The sequence below is a fragment of the Falco punctatus genome (genome assembly GCF_963210335.1).
Source record: "Falco punctatus genome assembly, chromosome: 8".
Taxonomy (NCBI): Eukaryota; Metazoa; Chordata; class Aves; order Falconiformes; family Falconidae; genus Falco; species Falco punctatus.
The window spans coordinates 44,396,223-44,423,060 of record NC_137588.1 but is presented as its reverse complement, the minus strand read 5'-3'; the positions used below and the strand labels follow the sequence as shown (position 1 = coordinate 44,423,060).

At 51.7% G+C, this 26,838-nt stretch overlaps 1 protein-coding gene across 5 annotated transcripts in view; it reads left to right on the top strand.

The window, feature by feature from the left end:
- Positions 1–26,838, top strand: part of PSD2 (pleckstrin and Sec7 domain containing 2) — a gene marked incomplete at its 3' end in the record, with an annotated part of 84,655 nt that overhangs the window by 37,286 nt on the left and 20,531 nt on the right. For 2 of the 5 annotated variants that reach the window (XM_080399325.1, XM_080399329.1), the window contains exons 2-8: positions 5,337–5,438; positions 7,086–7,435; positions 12,689–13,177; positions 14,212–14,406; positions 19,145–19,225; positions 19,792–19,904; positions 22,044–22,104. In XM_080399325.1, coding sequence (XP_080255451.1) covers positions 7,128–7,435; positions 12,689–13,177; positions 14,212–14,406; positions 19,145–19,225; positions 19,792–19,904; positions 22,044–22,104 — 1,247 coding nt within the window. In that variant the 5' untranslated portion in view covers positions 5,337–5,438; positions 7,086–7,127. The remainder of the gene's footprint in view (positions 1–5,336; positions 5,439–7,085; positions 7,436–12,688; positions 13,178–14,211; positions 14,407–19,144; positions 19,226–19,791; positions 19,905–22,043; positions 22,105–26,838) is intronic. The other 3 variants (XM_080399327.1, XM_080399326.1, XM_080399328.1) reach the window with 3 other exon arrangements.

Genomic DNA, 26,838 nt, shown 5'->3' with positions numbered 1-26,838 from the left:
TTTTACCTGGTTGTCTGAATGTGTGGTACTGGGAGTCACCCAGAGGATGGAAATCCTGAGATGCTCCTGTCTGGGTATGTCTATGCTACATTCACGTTACACTGAGCAAACCCTATGCTGTGGGGTATGAGGAAGAAATATACGAACTGAAGCTGGTTATAGGATTACATGTGCCTCCAGGTGCCAGTGTGGATTTGTGAGGCCAAGGGGCTCGTGGCACCTGAGTGGTGGCACAGGCATCTTCTGTCTTCTCTTCTTGACAGCCCTCACCCCCATGCACCAGAAGAAACTGTGGGCAAAGCTGCTGCTTTGAGCCCACTCACAAGAACTGGCTCATCCCTGTTAGCAGCAGGCCCAGGGCAAGGGCTACAACACCCCTTGTTGGCACTGCCACCACCTTAGGTCCAGCAGAGCGTGGTGATGCTCTGGGTCAGGCCTCCTTCTACAATTTTGCTGAAGGTCCCAGAGAGCTCAGTCCTGCTCTGCCCTGCATCTTCCAAACTTGCAGGCTACACACAAGGAGGTGCAAGGTCGTGGTGCCCTCCTTCCCCTGGGATCTGCACTCCAGTGTATCCCAGAGCAAGGCAACCCACCTTGCAACCCCTTCCCCCTCTTGACAGCCCGAGCCTTCTCCCCCTCCCCCCCACTTTCTTAACTCAACTCTGAGGTTGTCAGATGAGCACAGGATCTGCTTGTTTTCTCCTTCACCTCCGCCACCACGGAAACCACATCAGAATGTGCCTTTCTCCTCCCTGATATCTCTGTGTCTCCTGCTCACCCCCTGGACTTCTTTGCATCTTTTCAGTGCCAGGGTGAGGGCAAAGCCCTCATGAAGAAGCTGCTACCCCAATTCCACCAAGCCCAAGGGAATGGGATGCAGAGCAGCAAGGCAAAGCAAGGTTGCAGCACAAAGCATCCCAGCTCAGTGTGAGCTTGAGGAAAAGCTTGTGCTCGACTAAGCAGCAGGATTCTTCTCCAAGCCTTCCTGTGTTGCAGCAGCCAAGTGGTTACACAAAACTGAAGTGGGAGTCTTTCCAGTTCCTAATGCAGGGAAGAAAATTAAAAATAAATCATTTCCCACCAGCCATTCAGCTTCAACAAAAGCTGGGAGACTTGCAGAGCCAGTTCCTGAAAGAGCTGCTGTGTGGTGTCCAGCCCCTCACACAATCAGGGCAAACTTTGCTGCATCTCTGCCCAGCCTCTTCGGGACTGGTGCTTTCCTGCAGTGGATGCCAACCCGGCTTTGCTAGCCCTACTGCCAATCCAGCCATCATCCCAAAGTAACCAGTGGGGCACTTCTGCTCTCTGTCCCCCCTAACCAGCCCTGCCCCATCTCGTGGTCCAGGGGCCATGTAGGACCCCAGGGGCAGAGCAAGGCTGGAGCAGGAGTTGGTGGCTGTCCTGCATTGCTCTCCTGTGGCACTGGGCACATGGCAGTTGGTGGGCTTATGTTGCCGGGTTTCTGGTAAATGAAGCTAATAGCAGCTGGCTTGCTTAGATCTGCCCTGCAAGAAAGGGCAGCATCAGAGTGCTGCAGGGGATGGGATCCTCAGTCCCTTCTGCCTCTCTCCCATCTTGCGGTGGAAGCACCAAGCCCCAGCATTGGGGAGGAGATGGAAAGGCTGTGGCTAGCACTGAATCATGGATGCCTTGGCTTCACTTAACCTTTCCTACAGCAGTAATAGCCTCTTTCCAGCATGAATCCATGTTCTTCTGCTTAAGTGGGTGCCGTGGTTTAACCCCAGCCAGCAACCAAGTACCACACAGAGGCTTGCTCACCCCCCCTCACCCCGAGGGATGGGGAGGAGAATCGGAAAGGAATGTAAAACTCAAGGGTTGAGATAATAACAATTTAATAGGCAAAGCAAAAGCAGCGCACACAAGCAAAGCAAAGTAAGGAATTCATTCACCACTTCCATCGGCAGGCTGGTGTTCAGCTATCTCTAGGAAAGCAGGGCTCCATCACATGTATGGTTACATGGGAAGACAAATGCCATAACGCTGGATGTCCCCCAGCTTCCTTCTTTTTCCCCCAGTTTATATATTCAGCATGATGTCATATGACATGGAATACCTCTTTGGCCAGTTTGGGTCACCTGTCCTGGCTGTGTCCCCTCCCAGTGTCCTGTGCCCCTCCAGCCCTCTCGCTGGCAGGACCCAAGGAAATGAAATGTCCTTGATTTAGTATAAAAAATACCCAGCAACAACTAAAAACATCAGTGTGCTATCAACATTGTTCTCACACCAAATCCAAAACACAGCACTGCACCAGCTACTAAGAAGAAAATTAACTCTATCCCAGCTGAAACCAGAACAGTGGGTCTTACAGAGCTAGTCTGGTCCAAGATGTGGAACTGCAGCTTAATAACTGTCTACAACTCAGCAGGGCCACAGTAGCCGTTGATGTGAGCAGTCCTGGCTAGGACATATGCCACATCATTCCATTTTCTTGCCAGACCTGTTTTTTGTATACTAACCAATGTCACATTTGTGGGAGGCTGGGAGCCATGGACATGCAAGGGATGCCCACTCTACCCACAGAACCTAGGGAAGCAGCAGTCACTTGAGAGGATGCTTGAGTCTGCAGAAAGTGCAGGACCTATGGTCATGTGAAAATCCATTGGTGGAACCCAGATCCCACCTTCCAGCCCGTACCTGTGCCAGAGAGCACTTTGCATCAGAAACAAAAAGAAACAAGCAGGGACTGTCAGCCTACAGTCCAATTCAGGCTCCTGTCTGCCAGGCTGTACCACTCTGGGGCAATGGAAGGGAGCCCCAGAGGGGAACCTTGGAGTACCAGCCCACCTGGCCCTTCCCACAGTGCTGCAGCATGTCCTCTCCTGATGGCCTGGCTGAAGCTGTGGCTCCTTTGGTCCAGAGGCTGAGCTGCACTTTGGTACTTTCTCTGAGCTTACAGAAGGGTGTAGAGAGTCTGTCTTGGAACAATGTCCAGTGTTGGTAACCTTCCAGCTATGTGCTGGAGGCAGATGTGGACAGTTGCAACCAGCTGCTCTGCCTCTGGCTGTCTTCCTTCTAGTCCAAGTTGTGGCAAGACAACCTGTCTCCTCTTCCCTTTGTCCATGTACATTCCCTGCACAGCTGGGGAAGGTGGCAGTTCACAGATGAGCCCTCTGCATACGGCTGCCCCATGGGCTGCAGAGTGGGAGGGATGCTCTGCAGCTACTATGGGACAAGCTGGCTGGGCTGTACAGCTGGATGTGGCTCAGCTGCATGACTAGTGCAAGGCATCACCGTGAGCAGCTGGGAGCAGAGCCCCAGCCCATTATGACCCAACCTCCCAGTTTCTCTGGAGCTTCTGGGAAGCCTCAACCACCCATAACCTGGGTGTGCTTCAAGTGACTGCCACTGCAAGCATAAATCAAATAGCTAATGACTTCTTGGGTAATTTGGCCTGGGTTGATAGACACTTAGCTTGCCTGCAGACTTCAGGTGCACATGACAGCCTCCATCCACATGTGTGCAATGGAGGAGGGATCCAACAGGAGATATACAAAGCTCAGAGGGACCAGGAGGCTGTGAGAGGCCTGGATCTCCCCTCCTCACTCTGCTCAGACCAGTACTCTGGAGGCTGGGAGCTGATGATCTTCCTGGCTCAGCAATAGTCTGATGTGCATGCATCCTCCCAGGGCTCCCCTCATGTCTCTTCTCCAGCAGGAATCCAGGCCAAGGCAGAGCATGCCTAAGGGTTTAACTACTGACTCCAGACCATAAACATCCCAGTTAGACTTCACAGAGGGTAAAACAGAGTAGGTGTAATGCAGTAGTTTATACATAATAATAAAAATATTGGTGTGGTTTTTTAATATTAATAATAAAAGTTGTTAAAGTTAGGAGGGATAGATGGGACTTCACACTTACTAAAGTTTGCCAACATTTCTTACTCAGGCCCATCTTCTAACCGCATTTAGTTTCCTGTTTTCTGGTTGCATATAGCTGGGCCAAGCTTTAGCTAATGGACTGGAATTTAGCTTGAGTGGTGTCTGGTTCCTACTGGAGTTTTTGGATGGATGGCAAGGAGCTGGGGAATTTCAGCCCAAACCTTTTGGCGGGTTTAAAAAAAATTGGACTTGGAAATTGGAAAATGTTAGGTTTTCAGTATTACTCGAGGTTAGTGTGGTCATGTTCAGGAGAGTCTTGGTAGTTTTGCAGGCAAAATCCTTGAAAATGCTGCATTGGCTTGGCCCTGCTGTTGGCACATGGGAAGACCAAAAGCCTGGGACTGATTTTCTGTGCTGGATTTGGTGGAACAGAGATTTTCAGGTTTTTCATCTTCATTTGGGGTGGCGGGAGGACAAGCTAGAGGAGACTCAGCCCACATGTGAACCTGAGGGCTGTCCCAGGGGCTTGCTTTGACCTCCCTTGGGAGGGCTCAGCTCCTGTGGGTGAGGTTCTGGGCCACAGAAGGCTGATGTGCTGGTGTCCCAGAAGTCTAGGCTGGCCTTTCTCTTGTCAGGGAGAGGCAGGCTGGCTGAGAGAGAGGTCAAAGGCCCATAAGGATGAGCCTAGGAGAGGGCATAAGCAGATGCCTTCACAGGGACTTGATAAAGACAGCTGCTGTCAAGCTCTTCCAGGGACTCTTTCCAGCCACTGGAAAGCAGGTGGCACAACCGGGGCAGTACCCACCCAGCCGGAGGCAGACGCTTAATAGCACCCAGGCAATGGTGCCCTGTCTGTCTGTCTCTATCAGCTCTATAGCAAGGCAGGCAGTTGTCTGTAGGTGACACATCATCTGTGGCCAGTATTGCTTCTCCAGCTTGGGGTCACCTCACGGAGAGCACCACTGTCCCTGCCAGTCTGCACTGTACAATGCGCTCTGCAAGGAAAATGTTGCTATCAATGTTTTTGATAGTTCAGATTTGCTTATGATGAGCTCAAAGACCCTAACCTGGCTCTTGGTTTGTGGTGGGGCTGGGGAGGGCTGTTGAGGGGCATCCATCTGTGACACAGGTGTCTCCCCTATGGATCTGGTGGGTGAAATTGGACATTCCGTGGGCTCATTGTTAAGTTTCTCCTGAAACCTGCAACCACATAGTCCCTTTGCTCTCCTTTAATTGGTCAGGGGGGAACTTCATAAAGAAAAAAGTTAGAAACCCTTCCTAAGGATTACTCCCACACTTGGCTGTTGCACTGCCATGGCTGAAAACCAGGGAGGACCAAGGTGTGCAGAGGGAAGACCACTGACAGCTCTCTGCAAAAAATTGGCCATGGGGTGGGTCTGGGAAACAGTCCGATATGGAGCAGCAGCAGGGTGGCCGGAGGTCAAGGGGGGTCTCCTCTCCAGCCTGGGTCTCACTTTCTTTGATCCCTTGTTACAGGCAGGGATTGTGCAGGGATCGGAAGCGCCTGGCTGTGCCTAGTGCGATAGGCGCAGCGATGCTTCGTGCTCTGTGACAGCAGGAGATGCACGTGGAAAAGAGGTAAAACTGCCAGCATTGCCTTGAGGATGTACCTGCCCCATCTCATGACTGTGGCATGTGCAAACCTTGAGGAGCATTTCTCCCCAGACTCATCCCCCGCTGGGCTCTGAACTCCCCAGCCCACCACGTCCCCCAGCTGCAGGAAGCAGGATGTGGAGAGCAGGCTAGATCCTGGGTCCTGAATTGTCTGGGTTGTGGGACTGGAGCAAAACCAGCTGGGGACTGGGGTTCCCCTCAGGATCTGTCCCATTTAGCCAGCAGCTCAGCACGTACCCAAGTGGATCTGCCCTTACCCAGGCCACATAGGGGTGTTCAGGGTTAAATCCCACCTCTCCCTTGCTCCTTGACCAGGTGCAGAAGAATCAGCAGCAGGGAGGGGCTGCTGGTATCTCCACAGGGTGAGGGGTTGTGAGAGCAGATGCAGCCCAGCACCTCTTGTTACCAAGAAATTAGCAGCTCCCTGCACTGTCCAAGCAATTAGTGGTTTTGCTGCTAACAAAAGCTGCAGCTCAGCAAGCCAGAGCACCCAGAGCCCGTTGCTGACACCTGGGCACCCTCATGGCTTCTCAGAGGTGATGTATAATCCCTGGTTTACAGTGAGGGAAGCTGAGGAAGGGCATTTAAATGATCTGCTTGAGATGTGAGTTAGGAACAGAATTAGAGGGAGAACGCAGGGGTCCTATCTGCCTGCTGTCATTGATTAGCCACGCTTCCTGTGCAGGTGAAAAGAGATATTGTTTGAAAACAAAGTCAGCTGTTATCACAGCTCAGTCTGGGCACCATACAGAACCTCCTGTTTCCAGAAGAGAGCATTTCTGGTGGCACTTGATTGCAGCTGCAGGGGTTACAGTGGAGAAAAGGTTGCACGGCACTGTGGGGCTACAGTTAAGGGTAGTGCTTGTAAGACTTGCAGACTTTTCATTGATGGGCATGTCCACCGATAAGGTGCCTTTTAATGAAAAAGCTACTTGTCTTATTTGGTGCAATACAGCATCCTTCCCTTGCTGCACAGAGAGATCCCAGAGTATCTTCAGTAAGGACACTTTTGCCACCCTTAGCTGGCAACTTATGACACCCTTCAGCAGTACCGGTGTGTGGGGAAAAGACAGTTGCCCGTTACTCTGGCAGGCAAGGAGCTCTGCAGAAATGCGAAGTCAGCAGGGAGAATCACACAAGTTGGCACATCACAGCTTCTTAGAAGTGTTAAAATAAAATAAGAATCACACCTATGTCCTATTTCCCCTGCTTGTGGTGGGCAGGGAGTACGTGGGAACGGCACCTCAGCAGCCAGCCTGGGAAGAGCAGCCGTACCATGCTTCTGCCCCCAGCCCGGGGCAGCTGCCAGCCGCAGCCGGGGAGGGCCCCGCGCTTGGGGCTTGCGGGGGGAAGGCGGGTGCCGAGGCCGAAGCCCCCGGTGGCCCCGCACCACGGCGGCGGGTTTCCTCACGGATCCCGCCGAGCAGCGAGCGCCAGCCCTCGCGCAGGCAGCGGACCCGGCGGGGTCCTCCCTTGCTTCTGCGCCGGGGGTCGCGGGGGGCGGGGGGACTTTCCTGCGCTCCGCTGGTCGCGGCCGAGCTGCTGCGGGCCGGCCCGCGCCCCGCTGCCGGCCCTCGGGGCGCCCCTGACGTGGTTTCTTCTCCGTTGTAGGTGGCGCCGAGCCGGAGCTGAGCGCGGGGCCGACAGCGCACCATGAGCGGGAGCAGCTGCTGCCCGCCGCCCTCCCCGCGCCGCGCCGGGCCCTGGGACGGCGCCGGTCCCCCGCCCGGGGCGGAGGGGGGCCGTGAGGACCCGCCGGCCGGCGAGCCGGGAGCCGTGGACCAGGGGCGCGGCGAGCGGGCGGCGGGGGCGGGCGCGCCGGCCGCGGGCGGTGCCGGCGGGGGGCGGAGGAGCCCCCACGGGCAGGAGCGGCCCGGCGAGCCTCTCGGCCAGGAGCGGTGGCACGGCGGCCGGGGACCCCCGGGAGCTCCGAGCGCGGACGAGCCGGAGGCGCAGCTGGGGTGAGTCCGGCGCCGCGGCGTGGCCGGGTAACGCGTGTCGCGCTCGGGCCCCACGCGCCGCGTGTCACTCGCCAGCGGGTGGCTGCGGGTTCCCATTCCCGCTGGGCTGCGCGCCCCCTTCCCCCGCTGCGACCCCCCCGTCACTGCAGCGGCGGGGAAGCGCCGGGGGGGCGCAGAGTTCCGGGCGGGCTCGCCTCGGGGGTGCCGCGCTCGCGGGTGGGAGACTCTGCAGCACCGGGCAGGGTGACCTGGAGCAGCCAGGGCAGGGAGCGCCGGGCTGGCCGGCGGGGGGCTGCTGCGCCCTGGAAGCTCCGGCAGCTGGGCTCGCTCTGACAGCCCCTGGGTTAGCAACGACTTTGTGTCCGAAGGTCCCTGCCGTTAGTGAAGGAGGGCAAGGCACGGAGCTTTGCTCCCAGCTGCACCTGTGGCAGGTGTTGCCAGTGCCTGGGTGACACGGGGACAGCAGTGTGAGACGGGAGATGACTGCCATCTTCTCAGGTGCCCGAGACAAGCCAGCCTGTGCGCAGTGCGCCTCAGCCCCTTGCCCTCTGTCCGGGCGCAGGAGGGCTCCTCAGGCTGGGAGACGCTTGCATTGGTGGGGTGTCCACAGCTGGTGTTATGCCTCTGCAAGTGCCTAGACCTCCCCGGGGCTCTGCAGGTTAGGGACTGAGGGGAAATGCCTGGTCACTGGGACCAGGTGGAGTGCTTCCCGTGCCATTCCTGTGGGAACAGTACAAATGCTTTCCTCTGCCACCAGAAATCATGCAGGGGCCTATATTGTAGCCACCTGGGGATGATGGCTGCTGTGAATCCTGTGGCCCTGCCTATGTACCTACCCAGGCATGGGAGAGGTGCTGCATGCTAGAGAAGAGCAGCAGGGGTTGTCACGGAGGAGCATGGCCTTCTTAAGAGGAGAAGTTGTGAAAGGGACAAGTTGCTAAGAGAGGTCAGTGAATCTCCTCCTGGTTTCAGTCCAGTGCAGGTTTCAGGCTGAGCCATTTGTTCAGTGCTGTCTGGAATGTAGGCAGGAGCGTCAGCAGAGCTGGGAAGCTGCACAGTGTGTCGGCTGACGACAGGCATCCCTAGTTCTTTGCCTCTCAAGTGTTGAACAGGCTCCCCTATAAAAAGCTGGTGGTTTGCTGTACTCAAGGCCCCCAGCAAGAAGGAGCAACACTGTTTCAACAAGCTCAATTGAAAGTATTGAAAAGGAAGAGGGTCCAGTGCAGGCTGCTGATGTCCAGAGAGCTAGGGGAGTCTACCCCCAGGCAGGTCCCGCCAGCCCCATAAGCTATGCAGTCAGGTCTTGGATGTCTGCAGGTCTCTCGGGTTGCAAGGGAATTGTATTTGCTTGGTATATGGCTCCCTGGCAGAGATAGTGAGTTCACGAGGAAGCTAAGGGTGGCCAGTGAATGCCGCTACAATGACTGAAAGTGCAGTTATTTTAAGGTACTGGAGTATGAATTGGGAGAAGTGGCAGGCTGACAATCTGGAGATGGTGCAACATGACTGGACTCTACATGCATGGGCCATGATCTTATGCTGTAAACTTACTTACATAGCAAATGATTTTTTTGGGGAGCTGGATGCACAAGGGACAAGTCACACACTGTATTCAAAGGCAGAAGAGCAGCTGGAAAACTTCAGGGACACAGCTGAAATCTGGGAAACTGCTTATTGCCTGGGGATCAGGTTAGCTCATTGTTTTTGAGCTCCTTAGTACTTTGACCACCTATCTTCAGGGTAAATGGCAGAAACAGGTGGCCGGGCCAAATACAGCACGGACCTGGTCTTTCCAGACCATAGGTGACGGTCTGACTCCTGGATCAGTGTGGGTCAGGACTAACAAAGCTGACAGATGGACCAAGGCACCGGGAAGTCACTGCCATCCTGCATCATCTCTGAGTTTCCCCAGTTCTTTCTTTACTTCCCTTTGGTAGGTTGCCATTTCTGTTACAACCCATTCTGGATATGAGAAAACCTGGGGTTTCTCTGTCTGTGGGACTAATGGTTTACTGATGAGCAGACAACTATTCACTGCTGGGGGGGGGTGAGGAGGTGGGGAAGGGAAGAAGGGAATCACTTACCATCTGCATGTTGGTGCTTGTATGATGCAGTTGGTCCCTGGATCCTAAAGTACTTTACAAGATGTTGAGTCTTGCTCTTCCCATTGAACCAATGGAGAATTAAAGGGGAAAGAGTCACCCAAGGTCATCAACTCCATGGTGGAGCTGGAGAAAGAAACCACGATTGTCCCACTGGAGGTAGATTTGTGCTTCTGTGCGAGAAACTGTTGTTAAAAAGAGTCAGGGAAATAAAGCCAAAGCTTTAGAGCTTGTCCTGCAGTTTGCATTAACTGAGTCCCTGTTACCCCCTTTCTAGTTTATACCGTGCGTGCGCTGGCATGCCAATATGCTGTTTGTCGAAACCCCCTTTTCTTATCATCCTGGCTGTGTTCCCTAGAGGTCTTTCACCTTCCCAGAAGCCCACAGCATCGTCCCTGCTGATCTCAGGGAGGTCACAGCTCTGCAGTCAGACTGAGAGCATCACCAGTGAATGATATTCTTTGCTTTCAGCCCCATCAACGCATCAAAAAGGTCAAACTTTTTAATAGAGGAATCCCCACCTTTGGCTTGTGGACATGTGTAGTACCTGTAGGTTTGGGACTGCTGCCTTTGCCCACACATTTCCTCCTGTGGCAACATATAGCTGTCAAGCAATTCAAATTCCGTTAAAGTTTCAGGAAAAACTTTGCAGAAAGCCTGCAGTGCATAGGTAAGGAAGTCCTGATTGCCATCATGTCCTTCTCTGTCAGGACTCCCCACTCCACCAACACCGCAAACTAGGTTGTACTTTATTACAACTAATTAACCAGTGAGAAGTGAAATATAAACAACTCGGTGCATAAAAACCCAGTACGGTTCAGCTGCAATAATAACCAAACGCATTGCTCTGCATGCCTTGCCATGAGCAATAAAACAGCATTTCAGAGATGACTGGGAAAAGCAGCACAGGTGATTAGATACAGTGTTACTTCAATAAGCTTATAAAACCTTGTGATTGCAATGCAAATAAATACACAGCTCCTTATTTATGTAAAGCAGTTGCCTTCCCTGCTGTGCAATAAATATGCAAGGCTTCTCTGTGGGGACACTATGTCAGGTTCATTCACACGAGCAAGGTCTTTTGCTGTCTTCCACCTCAGCCTGGCTTTGCTTGAATTAGATGCAGACGGTGCTCCTGGGATGGTGTAAGCTGCAGAAAGCCTCTTTGTCCTTCGTCTTCTCTGGGACCACACAAGGAGAGATGTGGCGTGCCTGACTTGGTGCCCACTGAGCCACCCGAGATGACGGCTCCAGCCCTGATCGCTGCAGTCTGTCCCACGCAGCCTTTGCTGGGGCGTTTGTACAGTCACAGGTTTTCTCACTTTTTTGCTGCTGTACAAGTTTGGGCTCAAGGCATAAGTAAAGGGCTGGAAAATACAAAATCTGTGATGTGAACAGTTAATGGAAATGATTCTGTTTGGTGTGGTGAGAGAGTGGGAACTGTCTGGTTTGGGATTATGGCAGTGTGGGACCTGCTAAGTAAATACTCAGGAGGTGCAGGGTGCAACACCTCTGGAAACACATGCTGCGTACCAGACCTCACAGGGATCAGCCAGGGCATGCCCTCCTGCATGGGTGCTCCTGCACAAAGACATGCTGGCAATGGGAATGGAGAAATGCAGGCGAAGGGGTGGTGTGATTGCTCTCTTGGAGGACCTGAGGAAATCACAAAGGGACAGGGTTTTCCCTTGGTGTAGAGAGGACACAGACCCTCTGTAGGTGAGATGGCAGTTCACTGACAGTGGGGGCTGTCACAAGAAGTTTAGCAATGGGATGAGCTGCTGAGGCAGGTCCCTAGTTCCCACTGCTGGGTGTAATTAAGGCTGTGAAGTTTAGTGGGTTTGATTTTTTTTTTTTCCTGTGAATGACATTATATGGCATGGGATATGTCTTTGGTCAATTCAGGTCATCTGTCCCATCTGTGTCCCCTCCCACCCTCTTGCCTACCCCCAGCCTGCTTGCCAGGGAGTGAAAAATAGAGAAAGAAAAATAGAGAATACGCAGGCGTATTCAGCAACAGATAAAACATGGATACATTATCAACGCTGTTTTAGTCACAAATCCAAACCACAGCATCATACGTGCTGCTATGAAGAAAGTTAACTCTGTCACAGGTGGAGAAAAAAACAACTTACTGTTCCCCTAGCTTTTACCTGTATCCCAGCACAAAATGTCTGGTTCTGACAAAGCAAATGACAGCAGTGTCTGATGGAAGTGGGGTGGTAGGTAGGTTTCATCTGGGAAACCACGATATTTCAGGCAGGTTCTTGCAGCCTGATCTATTCCAGGAGGGACTGAGCCCTCCTAGCTCTCCAGGGCTCCCAGCACAGTGGGTATTGCTGAATTTGACTCAGATTAATTCTCCCAGTGTAGGTTCATATTGAGAAGTACACTGGATTGAATGCCCCTGCATTCAAAGCCAAACAGAGCTGAGATTGCTGAGGGTCATCCATGCTTCCCTGGAAGCCGGGTGCATATGTTCATGCATTTCACAGCCTGTAATGCTGTGCCTGAATCCCCCAGGCTAGCTGTAAAGCAGTGAGGAGCCTCCCCTGCCTCGGTGTATGTCCATCACCTTTTACATACCTCTCAGGAGAGATAAAACTGTTTGTAGGGTGCTGTGCACTTCTAGGATGCCTCATGTAAGAAAAAAGGCTGAAGTTGCAGCATATGAATTGCTCCCTAAAAGCTGCTGCTTTTTCTTTGCTATAAGAGGGATCGAGGACATTTGCTGTCAACATCCAAAGTTACATGAATTGACCTCGATCTTAGAGGATTTTCATGCTTTTGAAGTAGCTATAATTGGAGCACTTGAAGGGAGAGATAACCTGCAGATTAAATCCATTCTGGCAGTGGATCCAGTAGTAGATGTCAGGTGCAAATATCTCCAGTTCAGAGATCTGGCTTTTACTGGGGCATGCCCAAATTAAGGGTTGGCCAGGCCTCTGGGATTGCTCATCATAAAACTGCCTTTTTCAGCTCTGGAAGCTTGTAATAAAATTTGGAACCAAGGAGGTTATACCACAGACAGATGCCAAGGGCCTGTAATCGCAGCATTGATTTCTGTCTTTTCGCTTGCCTCCTAGCTCCAGGTGGAACAGTGCAAGCAATTACATTGACAGTATTTTCTGCATTTCCTGTTTTGGTCCAGGTTTGCTTCTGGAGATGCCAAGCTGATCTACAGTGAGGATGACAAGGAACATTTTCAATTCAAAGACATCAGGGATGGTTTCAGCTCGACTTTTGAGAAGATCGTTGAGTCTGACCTTATGAAGGGTACATACTACAGCAGCTTGGACTCTTTGGATGTCCTCTCTCTCACAGATGAGACAGACAGCTGTGTCAGTTTTGAGGCCCCACTCACCCCATTGATCCAGCAAAGGGTCAAGGAAAGCCCAGAGCTCTTGGAGCAGAAACTGGTAGCCCAGCAGAGAGAAAGCCTTCACCACATGGCTGCTGATAAGCAAGAGCAGGCGGCAGCAAAGGCAGTGGAGGGAGATTTTGGGAGCCCGCTCAGGCACTCAATTACCAGCAGCAGGTCAGAGAACGTGCTGAGCCGATTGTCCTTGAAGAGTATCCCAAATGGGTTCCACGTGGAAGGGTCAGAGGAAGATGCCACCAAGATCATAAACTCCATCAGGTAAGACAGGCTGGTGATTCCTTGGGCAAGGTTCCTTGTCTTATGGGGTTCCGTTCCAGGAGCAAGGCTCAGGGGACATGATAGAGATGGAGCTGCTTTTTTTTTTTTTTTTTTTCCCCTTGATGCCTCCTCTCATGTGCTGTCATGGCAGAGAAGCCAAACACCAACAGGAAGAAATTTCCTACCCATAGATTAGGGCTGGTGCTTGGGGACCCAAGTGCTCATGGTGTTAAACCAGCCAGTCCCCAGTGGATTTGTGCCTGAGTCCTCCCTGTTCTCAGACCCAAGACCCCAAACTGCAGGTGAGTTGCAGGGTCCTGCAGGAACCCAGAAAAGCAAGGCTGGGCACTTGGTGTCCACATTTGCTCTGGAGGGAATCACCATTCATCTGAGCAGTGAGGGCGTGGGAGAGCTGGACCAAGGCCGTGCGTCCAGCTAACTATCAGGCCTTCAGTGAGTCCACTGCCCCAAACCACATTAACAGGTGCCTTGACTGGCCTTGGGCAATAAAATCAAGGGACACAGCCCCACCTATGTGGTGCCAGTGGGGCTGCTCAGCATGTTGTCTGTACAACGGCTGGCCACAATGCCAGTGGGCAGCTAGGAGAGGAGCAGCCCCCCAGTGACAGCAGATGTGGTGCCAGTCCCATTGGCACGATTTATGTAAGTGCAGTTTCTCATCCTCAGCCAATAACCTGAACTGAAAAGCATGCCATCTATCCCTTAGGTTTCCTGAGTGTTCACAGCTCTGAAAGAGCTTGGTAGCCTTTTCCCTACTAGTGGAAAGAGAGGAAGCTTAAAAAGGTGATGGGTCTGCTTGCTTTGAGCAGATACATCCTCATTTCTCAGGGAGAAGTCACCTTCTCTCCAGTCTTTTTCTACGAATTTGAAATAAATTGTACTATTTCATTTGACCTGAAACGAGAGAGGGTTTGTCCAATGTCCACTTCGCAAACATATTGTTGTGTGGCATTTTATGTGGGTTTCTCCAAGTCACGTTGCTTCTCATTCAGTTGTTTCCTCTTTCTGTATAGTGATGCCAGCTTGAAAGACGCGCTCTCCGACTCAGACTCTGACATGGGCAGCACGGAGCAGCTTGACCAGGGCAGCACAGACACCCTGGCAAACGGCTGCAGGGCAGATAGCGAGGCCGCCAAGAGGCTGGCTAAGCGCCTCTACAACCTTGAGGGGTTCAAGCGCTGTGATGTAGCACGCCAACTTGGGAAGAAGTAAGTGGGGCTTTGGGTGGCAGCCAGCCCTGCAGGTGGGTTGATGGAGATGGCAGCATTGGGCATGGCCAGCAGAAACAGCTGTGTTGGGTAGGGTCTGGGGGGAGCACTGGTTGTGCTGGTAGGACAGAACAGAGGCAGAGAGGGACAAGCCTGCTGTTACAAGGTCTTGCTGGATGGAGTCGGGGCTGTTGGAGATCCTTCCAGTTGAAACTGGTCCAAGCCCAATGCCCTTGCAGCCTGAATTCTACAATCAGCCCACCTGTATTGGGCATCAATGGCCACAGGCTGCCACAAGATCAAGAGCTTCCTGTGTTTGGTAAGGGCCCAGAAAGACCCCCCTCGAAAGCAGTCCCCAGGCTGAAGGGTTTGGGATCCAGACCTGGATCTGCGCTGGACTCCCTGCCAGTCCCCAGGTTTTTCGTGTCTGCACCCCAAAATCTTGCTGCTGTGCCTCCTGACCCAGTCTGTATAGATGGTATGAAGGGTTTGATGGACAGCCAGGTATACACCAGAGGTCCAAGCACCTCACTGGTAGATTTGTCTGAATAAGACGAAAAGGAAATAAAAAGTATTTAATCAAAAGTGAGAGAGGATTTCTGAGAAACAGTAATGAGTGTAGCAGTAGCAGATTTTTTAGGATGCCAGTGAGTGTGAGGGCACCAATCCCCATCATCCTTCTTCTGGATCAGATATAACCTGTGTTGCTGTTGTTTTTTTAATGTCCTTAAAATGTCTCACTCCTGTCCAGATCAGCAGAACACAACTGATCTTTGACAAATACGCAGCCTTTCAGTACCAAAGATTGTGACTCCCAACTTAGTCCTGGGACAGAAGGAGCCCGTGAATGGTTTCCTAGAGAGGCTCTTTTTATCACCTGGCAGCATCCCCATTCTTTTTTGCTGTGGTTCTTGTAGCAGGTGCATTGCTGGCTGCTGCTGCCTCAGGTCTAACATCCTTCTCCTTTTTTGCAAATTTGCCATGACAGCTCACTGGGTGGGGGACGTGCCCAGAAGTGGGTCTCTGGGGGTGCATCTGAGTGTGTCCCTTTGCTCGTTTCTGCATCCCTCGCTCACACTTGCAATCCTTGTGCCTCGGGAAGCTGTTTGGTCACCCACATTTGGGAACTGACACAGCCATTAAAAGAAAACTTTTGTTTTGATCAGCTGGGTTTTTGTCATCCATGTAATTTTCCAGCACAAAACCTGAATAGAGCTGCAGGTTCTTTGACCAAGCAGGTGGATTTGCAGAGCAGGAAGGGAAGAAGGACGAGGATAGTTGTGTTTTAAGTTGGTCTTGCTCACTTAAGACAGTGTAAGACCAACTTACAGTGGTGGGAGCAGGATTTAAGTGATGCTTTCAGGCCAGCTCCATGTAGGAGGTGGGCTGGCTAGGATGATTGTGCAAAAAGTAAAATCTAATTTTAAAGCTTTTTAGTTCATTTTAACCCCTTTTTTTCCTTTGTGAACACTGGCAATTTTCTCAGGAAAAAAATAAAATGAAAACAAAGCCTAAACCAAACCAAACCCAAAACCATTCATCATTGTCAAACAAATAGAAAAGGCTTGATGAACGAGAAAGTGCAGCTGACAAAATTCTGTGAAATTAACCTCAAATCCAGAAATCACCTTCATCTCTCTGAAGAGCATGTGTTTTGGCAGCTGAACTCTCCATGGAAGATTCTTGTTCCTGGACTGGTCTGTGGCATTGTCTCAGCTCCATCACTACTTGCGGTCTCATGTCTCTTGCTGGATGGAGGCTGAGCTGTTTCAGCTGCCAGGCCATGAAGCACTGGCAGTGCCAGGTGCTCCTTGCAGGGTTTCCCAAGGGAGCACTGTGTGGACAAAACCCCACAGGCAGTGATGGAGCAAGCAGCAGAGCACAGTTTCAGCATTGCAGTGCGCTGAGAACCAGGGGTCTGTCCCACGGGCAGCGTGGCATGGGCACACAGCACATTTACCTCCTCTCTAGATCAGGTGAATTTTACTTAACCAAACTTCTTGTGGACAATCTTTTTTTGACCCAGGTGACTGTGGCACAAAAAGGATCCCTGAAAATACAGGCTTAGGTCTGTAGGATAGTGTGATCCTGGCTATAAAACAGCACGCATCTGTCCACGTCCAGCTGTGCAGGAATGAAACTGTGGGAAAAGGCCAGGGCTCCTGTGTTACCCCTGGGGTGGCTTGTGACCCAGCAGATCAGTGAGCACTCTTGGTGCCTGGACCTTCCCAAGCCAGGCAGAGCAGGGGAGCATCAGGCTGGGGTGTAAGGTGAGAGGAGGTCTGCGGAGGCTGCCTGTGTGGCAGGGCCACCAGCCAGAGAATGCCAGGCGTGTCCCTGTGGGAATCACTTTGCTGTTCATGTGGGGACATCTCTGTTGTGTCTGAGCTGCGTGGTGGAGGTGTTACCTGTTCTGCAGGAGGGGCTGGGACTGGCGCAGAGGGAGAGGAGGCCAGTTCTTGAATGAGGAGAAAAGAGCAAACACCTAAGCCCACCTTAGTGTAGGCCATGGTCTTGCCTTGGCCAGTGCCAGAGTTCTGCGTCACAGGCATGCCTGGGGCATCTTAACTGGCTCTGGAGCTCAGGGAGAAGGGTCCCATCAATGCCACTGAGCCCCTGGCTCAGCATAGGAATTTGTTGCTTCCTGGGGGCTGGCTGTCTCCACGTGTCCTGCGGCACTGTCTCGTTCCCTTGGCAGGGCTGGTGTCCCTGCTTGGACGTTTTCCAAGCTGAGCGGGACCCAGTGAGGCACACAGGAAGGCGAGATGGGCACCCAGGCTGGGAACTGCTGGCGTTGCAGCAGCTGGGATGGACCTCGCGTCCTGGGGCTCACAGGTTCCCTGTGGACTCCTGGCCTTCAGCACAACCCAGTGAGCTGGGGGTCAAGCAGCAATGCCTGCCTGCCTTCCTGGGCTGCCCTGATGGAAGAGTGAGGTGAAGGGGAACTCCCACCTGCTTTTTCCTGCCTGACCATAGACCTAGTTAGGAGTGTAAATTAGGGTGTAGGCCATGGAGAGACCTGAAGGGCAACCCAGCCCACCCAAGACATGTGCTGGGCTATAGCCACACCAAGTGTTTTGGCTTTAGCGAACCTTGGTCAAGGCCAGTCCTTTGAGTTCAACTTGAGGTTAAGTGGGGGGAGACAGCCACTGCTCTGCCCTCTGGATCGCTGCAGTGCATGGCAGTGGTTGCTGTGTGCCCAGTGCCCACAGTGCTCATGTTGGTACCCAGGAGACCTGGTAAGTAGGTGCCAGAACAGAAATAATCCAACCTTTTCTTCTGTGGGACTACAGCTGCATGTGTGAGGTGGGACCTGACCTGCAGAAGGGAGAGCACTGGCTAGTTCCCAGCCCTCGCACAGCCAATGCATGAAGTCTTCTGCAGGCATAGAGCTGAGAGGTTCCCAGTGGGGCCTGGGGTTTGCTTGGTTCTGCTCGTTCTTTTGCACAGGGATGAAGATGTGGTGACATCTTTCACAAACACGTGGTCGTCTTCCCCATCTCACATCACCTTGCTGTGAAGTTCCAGGACAACTGGAGAAGTCTCCCTGGGAAGCTGCCAGGAATCTACATGCCAGTTGTTGTGGCACTGCTTCAGACAGACTAACCTGGGGGGCCATGGACCCTTGAAGACACGCTCTTTGCCAGAGCTAGCAATCCCAAATTATAAGATTATTTTATGAGTGTGAGGCCTTGTGGTTTCATATGGCTTTGAAACAGTCTGCTGCACAAATTCCAGCACCAATACTTATGTCCCACCCCTCAAAACTCAGCCTGGACCTCTCCCCTGGAGCTGACATGCTGCTTTGCCTGATCCTGCAGTGTGTTATGCTTCCGATCAGCACCCATGCCAGAGGCTTTACAGCATTCGCCTCACAGGAGAAGATGAAACAAGGCTGCAGGAAAAGCAATGAGTTCTGCTTGTAACATGTCCCTGCTTGAAACTGGATGTGCAATGCTTAGCGATATGCTTTCTGTTTGGTGGGGAGGAGGAAAAGGAATTGTGTATGGCAAAGGCTGACGCATTGAGGTCACCTCCTGTTTCTTGCCAGCATTCATTGATTATTCTTGCACTTCTGCTGCCTGAGTTGTGTAGACAGAGGAACATAACTAGCACCCATTCTAGCTTTAAAGGCAACACATCTCCGACCATCCTTCAAAACTGTGGCAGGGGAATGGTTTCTGGAGAAGCATCCAGGGATAAGCAGGGCCAGAAGCTCGCCTGAGCTACCCTGCTCCAGTCCCCAGCGGCATCCATCTGGCATGCTGGCAAGGTGTTGCGGTGAGAGGGTGGGGTGGGGGCCAATGTGAAGTGGAGAGCAATAATATTGCAGTAGGAGGAGGGGATGTGTCCAGCAATGGGAGAGGACTAGGTAAGAGAGAAGGTGCTCGATGAGCACAGAGCATCCTCATGGCCACCTCCTCCTGGCTGACTGGGGAGGAGGCTCTGCCTGGCCAGCAGCACAGTGGAGGGATGCACTGGGGGCAGGCACCTCTCATTCTCAGGTGTTTAAGGCTGGCAGACACATTGCTAGGCTGTGGGCACATTAGGACCCCTTGTAGGTCAGGGGTCCTCCAGCAGTGTTTCAAGCTGGGAGAAAGTCCCCCTGGGTCTGGGATCACATCTGTGGCATCTTGCTGGGAGTTGGGCTGGCCAGGAGACAGCAGTCTGCTGCTCTTCTTATAGACAGTGTCTTCTTCCCCAATGAAAGGGCTGACTACTCCCTCTTTAATTACAGTAACGAATTTAGCAAGTTGGTAGCAGAGGAGTATCTCAGCTTCTTTGACTTCACCGGCCTGACCCTTGACAAAGCACTCAGGTGAGCTGGTCTCTGGTGCTCCCACGCAGGGCTCGGGCTGGGCAGAGCGGAGCAGTGTGGTGGGTTTCTCCCCCAGGCTTCCTGGTGCCACCGGGGGCTGCCTGTCTGATAGGAACAAGGGCTGGAGGCAGCTCCAGGTTGTCATTTAATCTTTGCTTTGGTGTCATGTTTCGCACAAAGTACTGCCATGAAAAGTGGGCTTCGACAAGAGGGCCCCCAGCCTGCTTCCCCATGGTGGAGAGCAGCTTTCCCAGGAGTCCCATCCTGTACAAAATCAGAGCAAGTGGGAGCAACTTCTTCCCTTGGGACAGACGACCCATCCTGGTGCCATCAAGCCACAGGTGGGTCAGATCTCAGCTGACAGCACATTTCCCTACACAGCTCAGAGCTGGCTCCATAGACACCCTTTGCATTGTACCTGCAGGGGCCCAGGGCTGAATGGGCTGGGGGGAGGACAAAGGCCTTCCTAGCTGCTCTCGAGACCTCCTTTCCGTCTCCCTCCTTAGCATGGATGCTGCCCAGCAGATAGATTCATGACATGTTTAACTATCATTTTCACTTTGCAGGACGTTCTTGAAAGCATTCCCGCTGATGGGAGAGACGCAGGAGCGGGAGCGGGTGCTAATTCATTTCTCCCGGCGATACTGCCAGTGCAACCCAGAAGAGAGCACGTCGGAAGGTACCACTTTCTTTCCCTGGCTCTTGTGTCCATTGCACGCTCACAGTGCACGTGTGCCACAGAGCCTGAGTGTAAAACCAACCACCCAGAGCTGGGCCTGAATGGCACGCGCTGGGCAGGCAGATGCTGCAAAAGCATGCACTAGATGCATGATAATTTAAGAAAGCTATTGCAAGCTCTTTCTTCAGGAAGCAATTCCTTGTTGCACCAGCCTAAACTTACAAAAGGTGTTCCACCAAGATGAAATTCGAGCAACTGTGTGTTATCTGCTCTGGCTGTGATGGCCTGTGGGCACAGAGGCATGATAGAATCAAAGCAGTTCTGTCTGAAGATGATCAGGCAGCTGAGAAGGTCTTACAGCCCTCTAAAACGTATTAGGGCATCACTACCTGCTGATCCACTGACTCCTCCACTGATGGAGACATGGCTGTTGCAACACTAAGGGTCACTTCAGCCTTGCATGATGGGATGCTGCAAATGAAGGTGGCAGAAACTGACTTGCTGACTGCTGCGTGCAGTGGCTGGTTTTCCTCCCAGGGGGTGGTGTCTTGGACATGCTGTTAGTGCTTTCCTGTACTGATGAAGCCCAGACATGGAAGAACTATACGGTTGTGTTGAGATAGCCTGTGAGCCGAGAGAAAAAGTGAATGCAACTGAGCCAAGTGCCAGTGAGAGAATAGAGGGTTTTGGGACACCAGCTCCACCTTGGGGCCATGTGGGACATGATTTACCTGACCAAAGTGATAACAGTAAAGCCGGGTGAAGATGTCAGGGCAGAACCTCCCACAGAGCCTCAAAAATATGCACTGAGAAGGGACATTGTCCTAAGCCTGAAGCTGCTGCTTTTGAAAGCACAGGAAGCATCTTTCTTAGAAAGTTACTATCTCTTGAAGGGAGATGTTCGTCATACCATGTCCTCAGGACTGTCAGCCCTCAAAGAGAAATATATCATGTTCCCATGAGGAACCCTTCCTTCCTCAGACCACAGTTCTTCCAGGAAAGGGAGAAGCTCATGTGCTCAGTTGCCATCATCCTGGGCTTGTGCGTTTGGCTGCCTTTAGCTGGCAGTGTTTAGAGCTTGGTCTTGAGCATAGGGTGCTCGGGGCTTGTCACTGTTCCACTGTTCCACGCAAATGGTGCCTTTGTTTAGTGGCTGACCAGGATGGGAACAGGCCGTGGCTGGTGCTCTGTGGCTGCACATCTGTCCCCACAAGGAGAGACCAGTGCCACTTCCCCAGCCAAGCCTGGGGGTATGTCACAGCCCGACCCTAGGTCGCCAATTCACCGTGTGCAGCATGCACAAGGGAAATAAGCCAGGGCTATCATGTCACATCTGGCTTGGTCTGTGGAGCAGCCTGTCTGTGTGAGCACATCAAGTCATGCCAAGAGCAGGGCCAAAGACCAAGGCTGTAGTATTTCTGCCCCTGCCTCCTCCCTGGTGCTCTCTAGCCCTTTTGTGAGGTCCTTGCAAGGACCAATTGATGTGCCAGAGTGCATTTCCATCTCACTGGTGTGAGGGTGGTGCATGGAGACTAACTAGTCTCTTGACCTTGAACAGCTTCAGGACACAGCATGGGTTTGAAATAACAGCAAGCCACCAGGCTGCTTGGTACAGAAGAGGGTGCTGTGCTGTCTCAAATGGAAGGAAAGCTTCATGTGAGTTTTAAGTCAAAGAGCCAGAAGTGCTGCACTTATTTGTAGTATTAATGTCTGTTGAACATCTCAAGAACTTATAGGCTGCCTGGGAATGATGGCTAAAGACCTCAGGACAAATCCCTGTGGTGACTGGGATCAGCGGGGGGCAAACTAGCTGTTTGCCAGGGTCTCTGCCCCATTCTACAATGGCATCGGCACAAAATGGATATGGCGGAAAGTCTGGTCTTTAAAAAGCCTTTGACAAAATTGGTCTAAAGCCCTGGTGATCATTTCAGGAAAAGGTAAAGACTGAGGGAAAAAAGGCTATCTTTTTTTTTTTTTTTTTTAACCATCTTATGCGGTTGAAAGAAACAGGTATTCTTTAAGGTCCCCAGACATAGCAACTAGCCTTGGTTTTGCAATGGGTGGGCCGCCAAGACAGCAAACACAAAAACTGCATGGGAAGGGGAGTAATCACAGCCATCTGGCTGTTGTGTGTTTCAGATGGGATTCATACGCTCACCTGTGCCCTGATGCTGCTAAACACAGACCTTCATGGCCACGTAAGTAGTAGTTGGAGATGCATCCTTCTTTTTTTCTTTCTCAGTATCGAGTTCTGTCTCCTTATGCAGGATGTGTTTCTGGAAAATTGAAATAGGCTGGCAGAGAGTCCTCTTACCAGCTCTAGGGGGAATTTTGGGTGCTAGTCCCATACCTGGGGACAGTCCTTTTAGTGTCGCTCCACTCTCGACCCAAAGGCATATCTCCTGCTGACATCAGTTATCTTACAGAGGCACAGGCAGTGCAGCTTTCTACCCAGGACCTGTTGCTTGCATCAGCCCTGTCCTGGGAGCTCTCATGGAGAGGTCCTCACCACCAGTCTCTGTGGGGCTGGCAAGCAGCAGCACCACTTGTGATGCTGTTTCTTGCAGTGCAGACACCTGCGGCTTCCCTCATCCCAGAAACTGCTGCAAGGGATCAGTGGTTTCATACAGGTCTCGATTTGATCTTTCCTTCCAAAAACATGAAGTAAGTCCCTGCTGTTCCTTTCCCCCAAGTCGTTACAGCCAGCTACTGGGGAGTGTCCTATCAGAGAGACCTCTGGACAGAGAGCAGTGTGAGCAGAGCTCAGTGCCCAGGAGTGTGGCTGGAAAACAGCAGAGGCTGTAAGATCTCTGGCCACCTTTTAGAGGTTCTTTCAGGTGGCATAGGTTGGATTTGTTCCTAAAAGGTCAACCACAGTGTAGAGAGCACAGCAGAGTGGGAGGAAAAATAACTGTGGGGGGAGATAGGCATAGAGGGCAGCTCTCTGGGACATCATGTACCCTTGCAGACCCCTGCCATAGCACACGTCTGGGAGCACGCATGGATTCTGTGCCCTGCTTGGTGCTGTGGGAGGTGATAGTTACCATTGACCCCAGATCTCCTCCCTGCTCTCCAGCCTTATGGTGAGGCATAGAGCATGGCTGTGAGCTTCAGGGGGATGTGTTTCCTTTCCAGGGGTAGAGGGGGCTCCTCACCTCTCAGGTCACTGAAGTACTTTCTTTCATAGCCCCTCTGAGAGCTCAGACTTGGAGCCAAAGAGTCCCCAGAACTTGTGTGAAGATAGAGGGGACACAGGGGGCCGGCTTGTGGTAGCAGCCTGTGGATGTGAAACCTACACACCCTTCTTCTGCCCCACAAACCCATGATTTCCAAACTGTATCGTCAGAGTCCTCTTCTGCCTCCAGCTAGTAACAACTTGTTGTGCATCTACAGAAGCTTGCCCTGTATTTCTGTTCATTAGCCTGTTAAAGAGGGGACAGTAGGCTACAGTCAGCTCTTTTTTTGCATACTGTGGGGGTGGGGAGAGGACACTACATGAGTGCTCTTTACCTGTGATGGGAAAGGTGCCAAGGTCACCAGCTTCACCTGTGCCATCCTGACAGTCCATCTGGGAGACCCTCCCCATCATTACCATACAGATGCTGCCATCATGACAGTGGCGAAGTGTGAACACCTCAGTCAGTGAAGGGAATTACTGGTTTCTGCAAGAGCATCCTTTCCAGATGTGCACTGTGGTCTGCACCAGGCTGGCTACAGCTGCCACGTCCTCATCCTTTGGGGAACAGGCAGCCTGTGACCAGCGTCACACTGGCCATTGGGTCCATTCCCACCCACGTGGCTGCCAGTAATGTCCACCAAGTGTCTCTGGAGGCAGTGGGACAGCCGTGGGGACGGCTGCTGGGAGGGTCTCTCAAAGCATTCATCCTTCAGCCACAGTGGTTGGAGCCAAGGAAGTATTTTCGTCAAAGCATTTCCTTTAGTAGCAAAGGCAGCATTGTGGCAGAAAGCAAACTATGCAACTTCACTCCAAAATAGTCTTATTTTGTGTAGTATTTTTAATTAAAAAAAATATTTCCAAAATATGTCTTTGGGAAGGTAGAAATTATTGAAAAGGCCCCAAAACCCTAAACCTCCAAAACTTTACCATTTCAATTTTTTGTTGACAAGCTGGTTAAAAGACCTGGTAAGAAGAAATGGTCTCGTGCTATCAAGGCAAATTAAAAATAGCTTGCTTCTGACCAGGTGTAGAAATGCCTGAGCTTTTCTTTGAAAGATCTTCTCTTTAGTTTTCTGCATGTGTAACATTAATTTCTTCTTTTCCCTCTCCTTCTTTTTTTCTTTTTTTTTTTTTTTTTTCCTCCCTTCTGCTCCTGGAACCTCTCTTTCTGCTCTTTAATCCTTTACCAGGTGGTAAGTGCAGTCATTCTAGTGTTTTGCTTTAAAGCACTGGCATTTGACTTGTTTTTTTCTGTGTTAAAAAAATAAGGATTTTTGTTTGTCTGGATTTCTAAGTGTTTGTGCAGTGTCCTTCACTACTTAGCAACCCATTGGCAGCTGATATGCATCACATGAAATTCTGCTTGTGTAAAGAAGAATGGGTGACATGATCTCACACCCCTTTTTGTTAAAGATGCCGTCATGATATTGCATATCACTTTTTATTTTATTTCCTTTTTTAATATTGTGTGTGTGCGTGTTCCAGTGTTTTACTGTGTATTGCCATGGAGTGGGAAATCCCTTTTGATTAGGAAAAGGTGGCTGATGTGTCTCTGTAAAGGGGCAGTTCCCTGCAGCAGTGTCTCTACAATAGGCTGCTTCACCATTCCAGTAGTGACCATGACATACACCGAGGCCAGGTTTAAAAGTGATGAGACTGGCTTTAAAACATATTTGCACCTGGCCACACTGTAGTTTTGCCTTAGTACTGTTGAATTTCTACCACAAGTACACCCAGACTCTGTTTCCAAATCCTCCAGAAAACTTACTGTCTTTGAAGTGAGGCATTCCATGTTCACAGAATCACCTGGTGTTGGTGTTTAAAAGCCAGCAGTCACCAACAGACGTTACAGGCCTTTTGGTATAATCCAGGTTGTTGCAACTCTCTACCTTGGCTCTGCTGGTGCTTTTTGAACCCCAGGAGATCTTACAGCAAAATACCTACTCCTCTGCTCCGTCTCTGCCCCTTGGAGACAAAGCTCTGGGATTTTCCTTTTCAACCGTCACTGTTATCCCTTGTTCAGAGCTGCTGGCCATGGAAGGGCAGTGGCAAATTGTCACCTGCACATCACCGGCACTCATGGTTGCGTTGTGGTACTTGGGTAAAGCCCAGCTTCTAGAGTCACATTGTAATGTGACAAGCTTTAGCATTTGTTCAGAGAGCAGGTCAGCGGTTCTCATGGCCACCAAACAAAGCTTGAAATGGGATCCCTGGCAGCTTCTAACTCCACGTGTTGATCGCTATTAATCTTGCAAACCCTGTGATATTCTCCTTGAACCAAGCTTATGGTTTGGTGTTAGCAATACTGCTGTGTTGGTAGCACTGGCAGAGCTGAAAAGCTCTGAGGCACAAGCATCTGGTGGTGTCACCTGCAGAGTGGCACCAGTCTGCCTGCAGCAGCTTTGTGTGGCCCAGGGGTCATTGGTACCCAAAGTCTTGTGGGTTTATTCCCTGCATCAGAGTGATTTTGTTTCTGCAGCCTAGATCACGTCCACTACCAGATCCCTTGGTCCAGTGACCCTCACTTTTGGGTTTTTTTTCCCCTGAAGATGAATATTTGGGGGAGCCTGAGTACAAGCACAGTAATACTTACACTGGGGACCTCACAGGAGATGTACTTCACTCACCACTTCGCAGCTGAGGTGTTTCATGCCTGGGGCCTCCAGCCCAGAAGCTCAAGTGGTTTAATACCTCGCTGGGTAGAGCACCCCCACCATCCACCCTTCACGGCCTCTGGCTCCCAGGAACCTGCTTCTCCTCCTCGGACTTTGGCACAGCACCTGCTTTTCCCACTGATCACCCAGCTCTGTACTCACCTGCCTAGCCTCCTAATGCTGGGACCCGGCAGCAGCTGAGGCATGCCAAGCTACAGCCCAGTGTCTTCTGGAGGTGGATAGAGCCATCCTGGGCACTTAAGGAGATGGTCTGCAATCATCTTGGGTGAGTCAGCTCAGCAGCAGCTGGCTGAGGCCCAGAGGATGCCAGAACCCATATGTAAGCAGGGGAGTTACAGTGGGTTGAAACAGTGGGACGGCCGAATCAGCCTTGTCTACTGACGATCAGATCAGTCTCATACTTCCTAATTTATTTTTATGCACTCTAACCACTGTCAATGCGCCTTGTCTCTGCATCTCTCCGTTCTCATACAGTGTCTGCACCCACCTGCCTCTGTCCATCCGTTCTCATACTGTCTTTACCCATTCATAGAATCGCAGAATCACAGAACAGTTTGGGTTGGAAGGGGCCTTAAAGATCATCTAATTCCACCCCCTCTGCCATGGGCAGGATCACCTTGCACTAGACCAGATTACTCAAAGCTCCATCCAGCCTGGCCTTGAGCACTTCCAGGAATGTGTTCTGGAACACTTCCAGACCTGTGCCAGTGCCTCACCACCCTCACAGGAAAGGATTTCTTCCTAACATATAATCCAAATCTACCCTCTTCAAGCTTAAAGCCATTACCCCTTGTCCTATCACTGCATGCCCCTGTATAAAGACCCTCTCCAGCTTTGTGGTCAGCCCCTTTAGGTACTAGAAGCTGCTATAAGGTCTCCCCAGCGCCTTCTCTTCTCCAGGCTGAAGAACCCCAGCCCTCTCAGCCCGTCTGCGTAGGAGAGGGGCTCCAGCCTTCTGATCACCTTCGTGGCCCCCTCTGGACTTACTTCAACAGGTTCATGTCCTTCTCATGTCCCCAGAGCTAACTTCCATTTAGCTATCCATCCCTTCTCATCTATTTAATCCACTGTTTGCTCACTC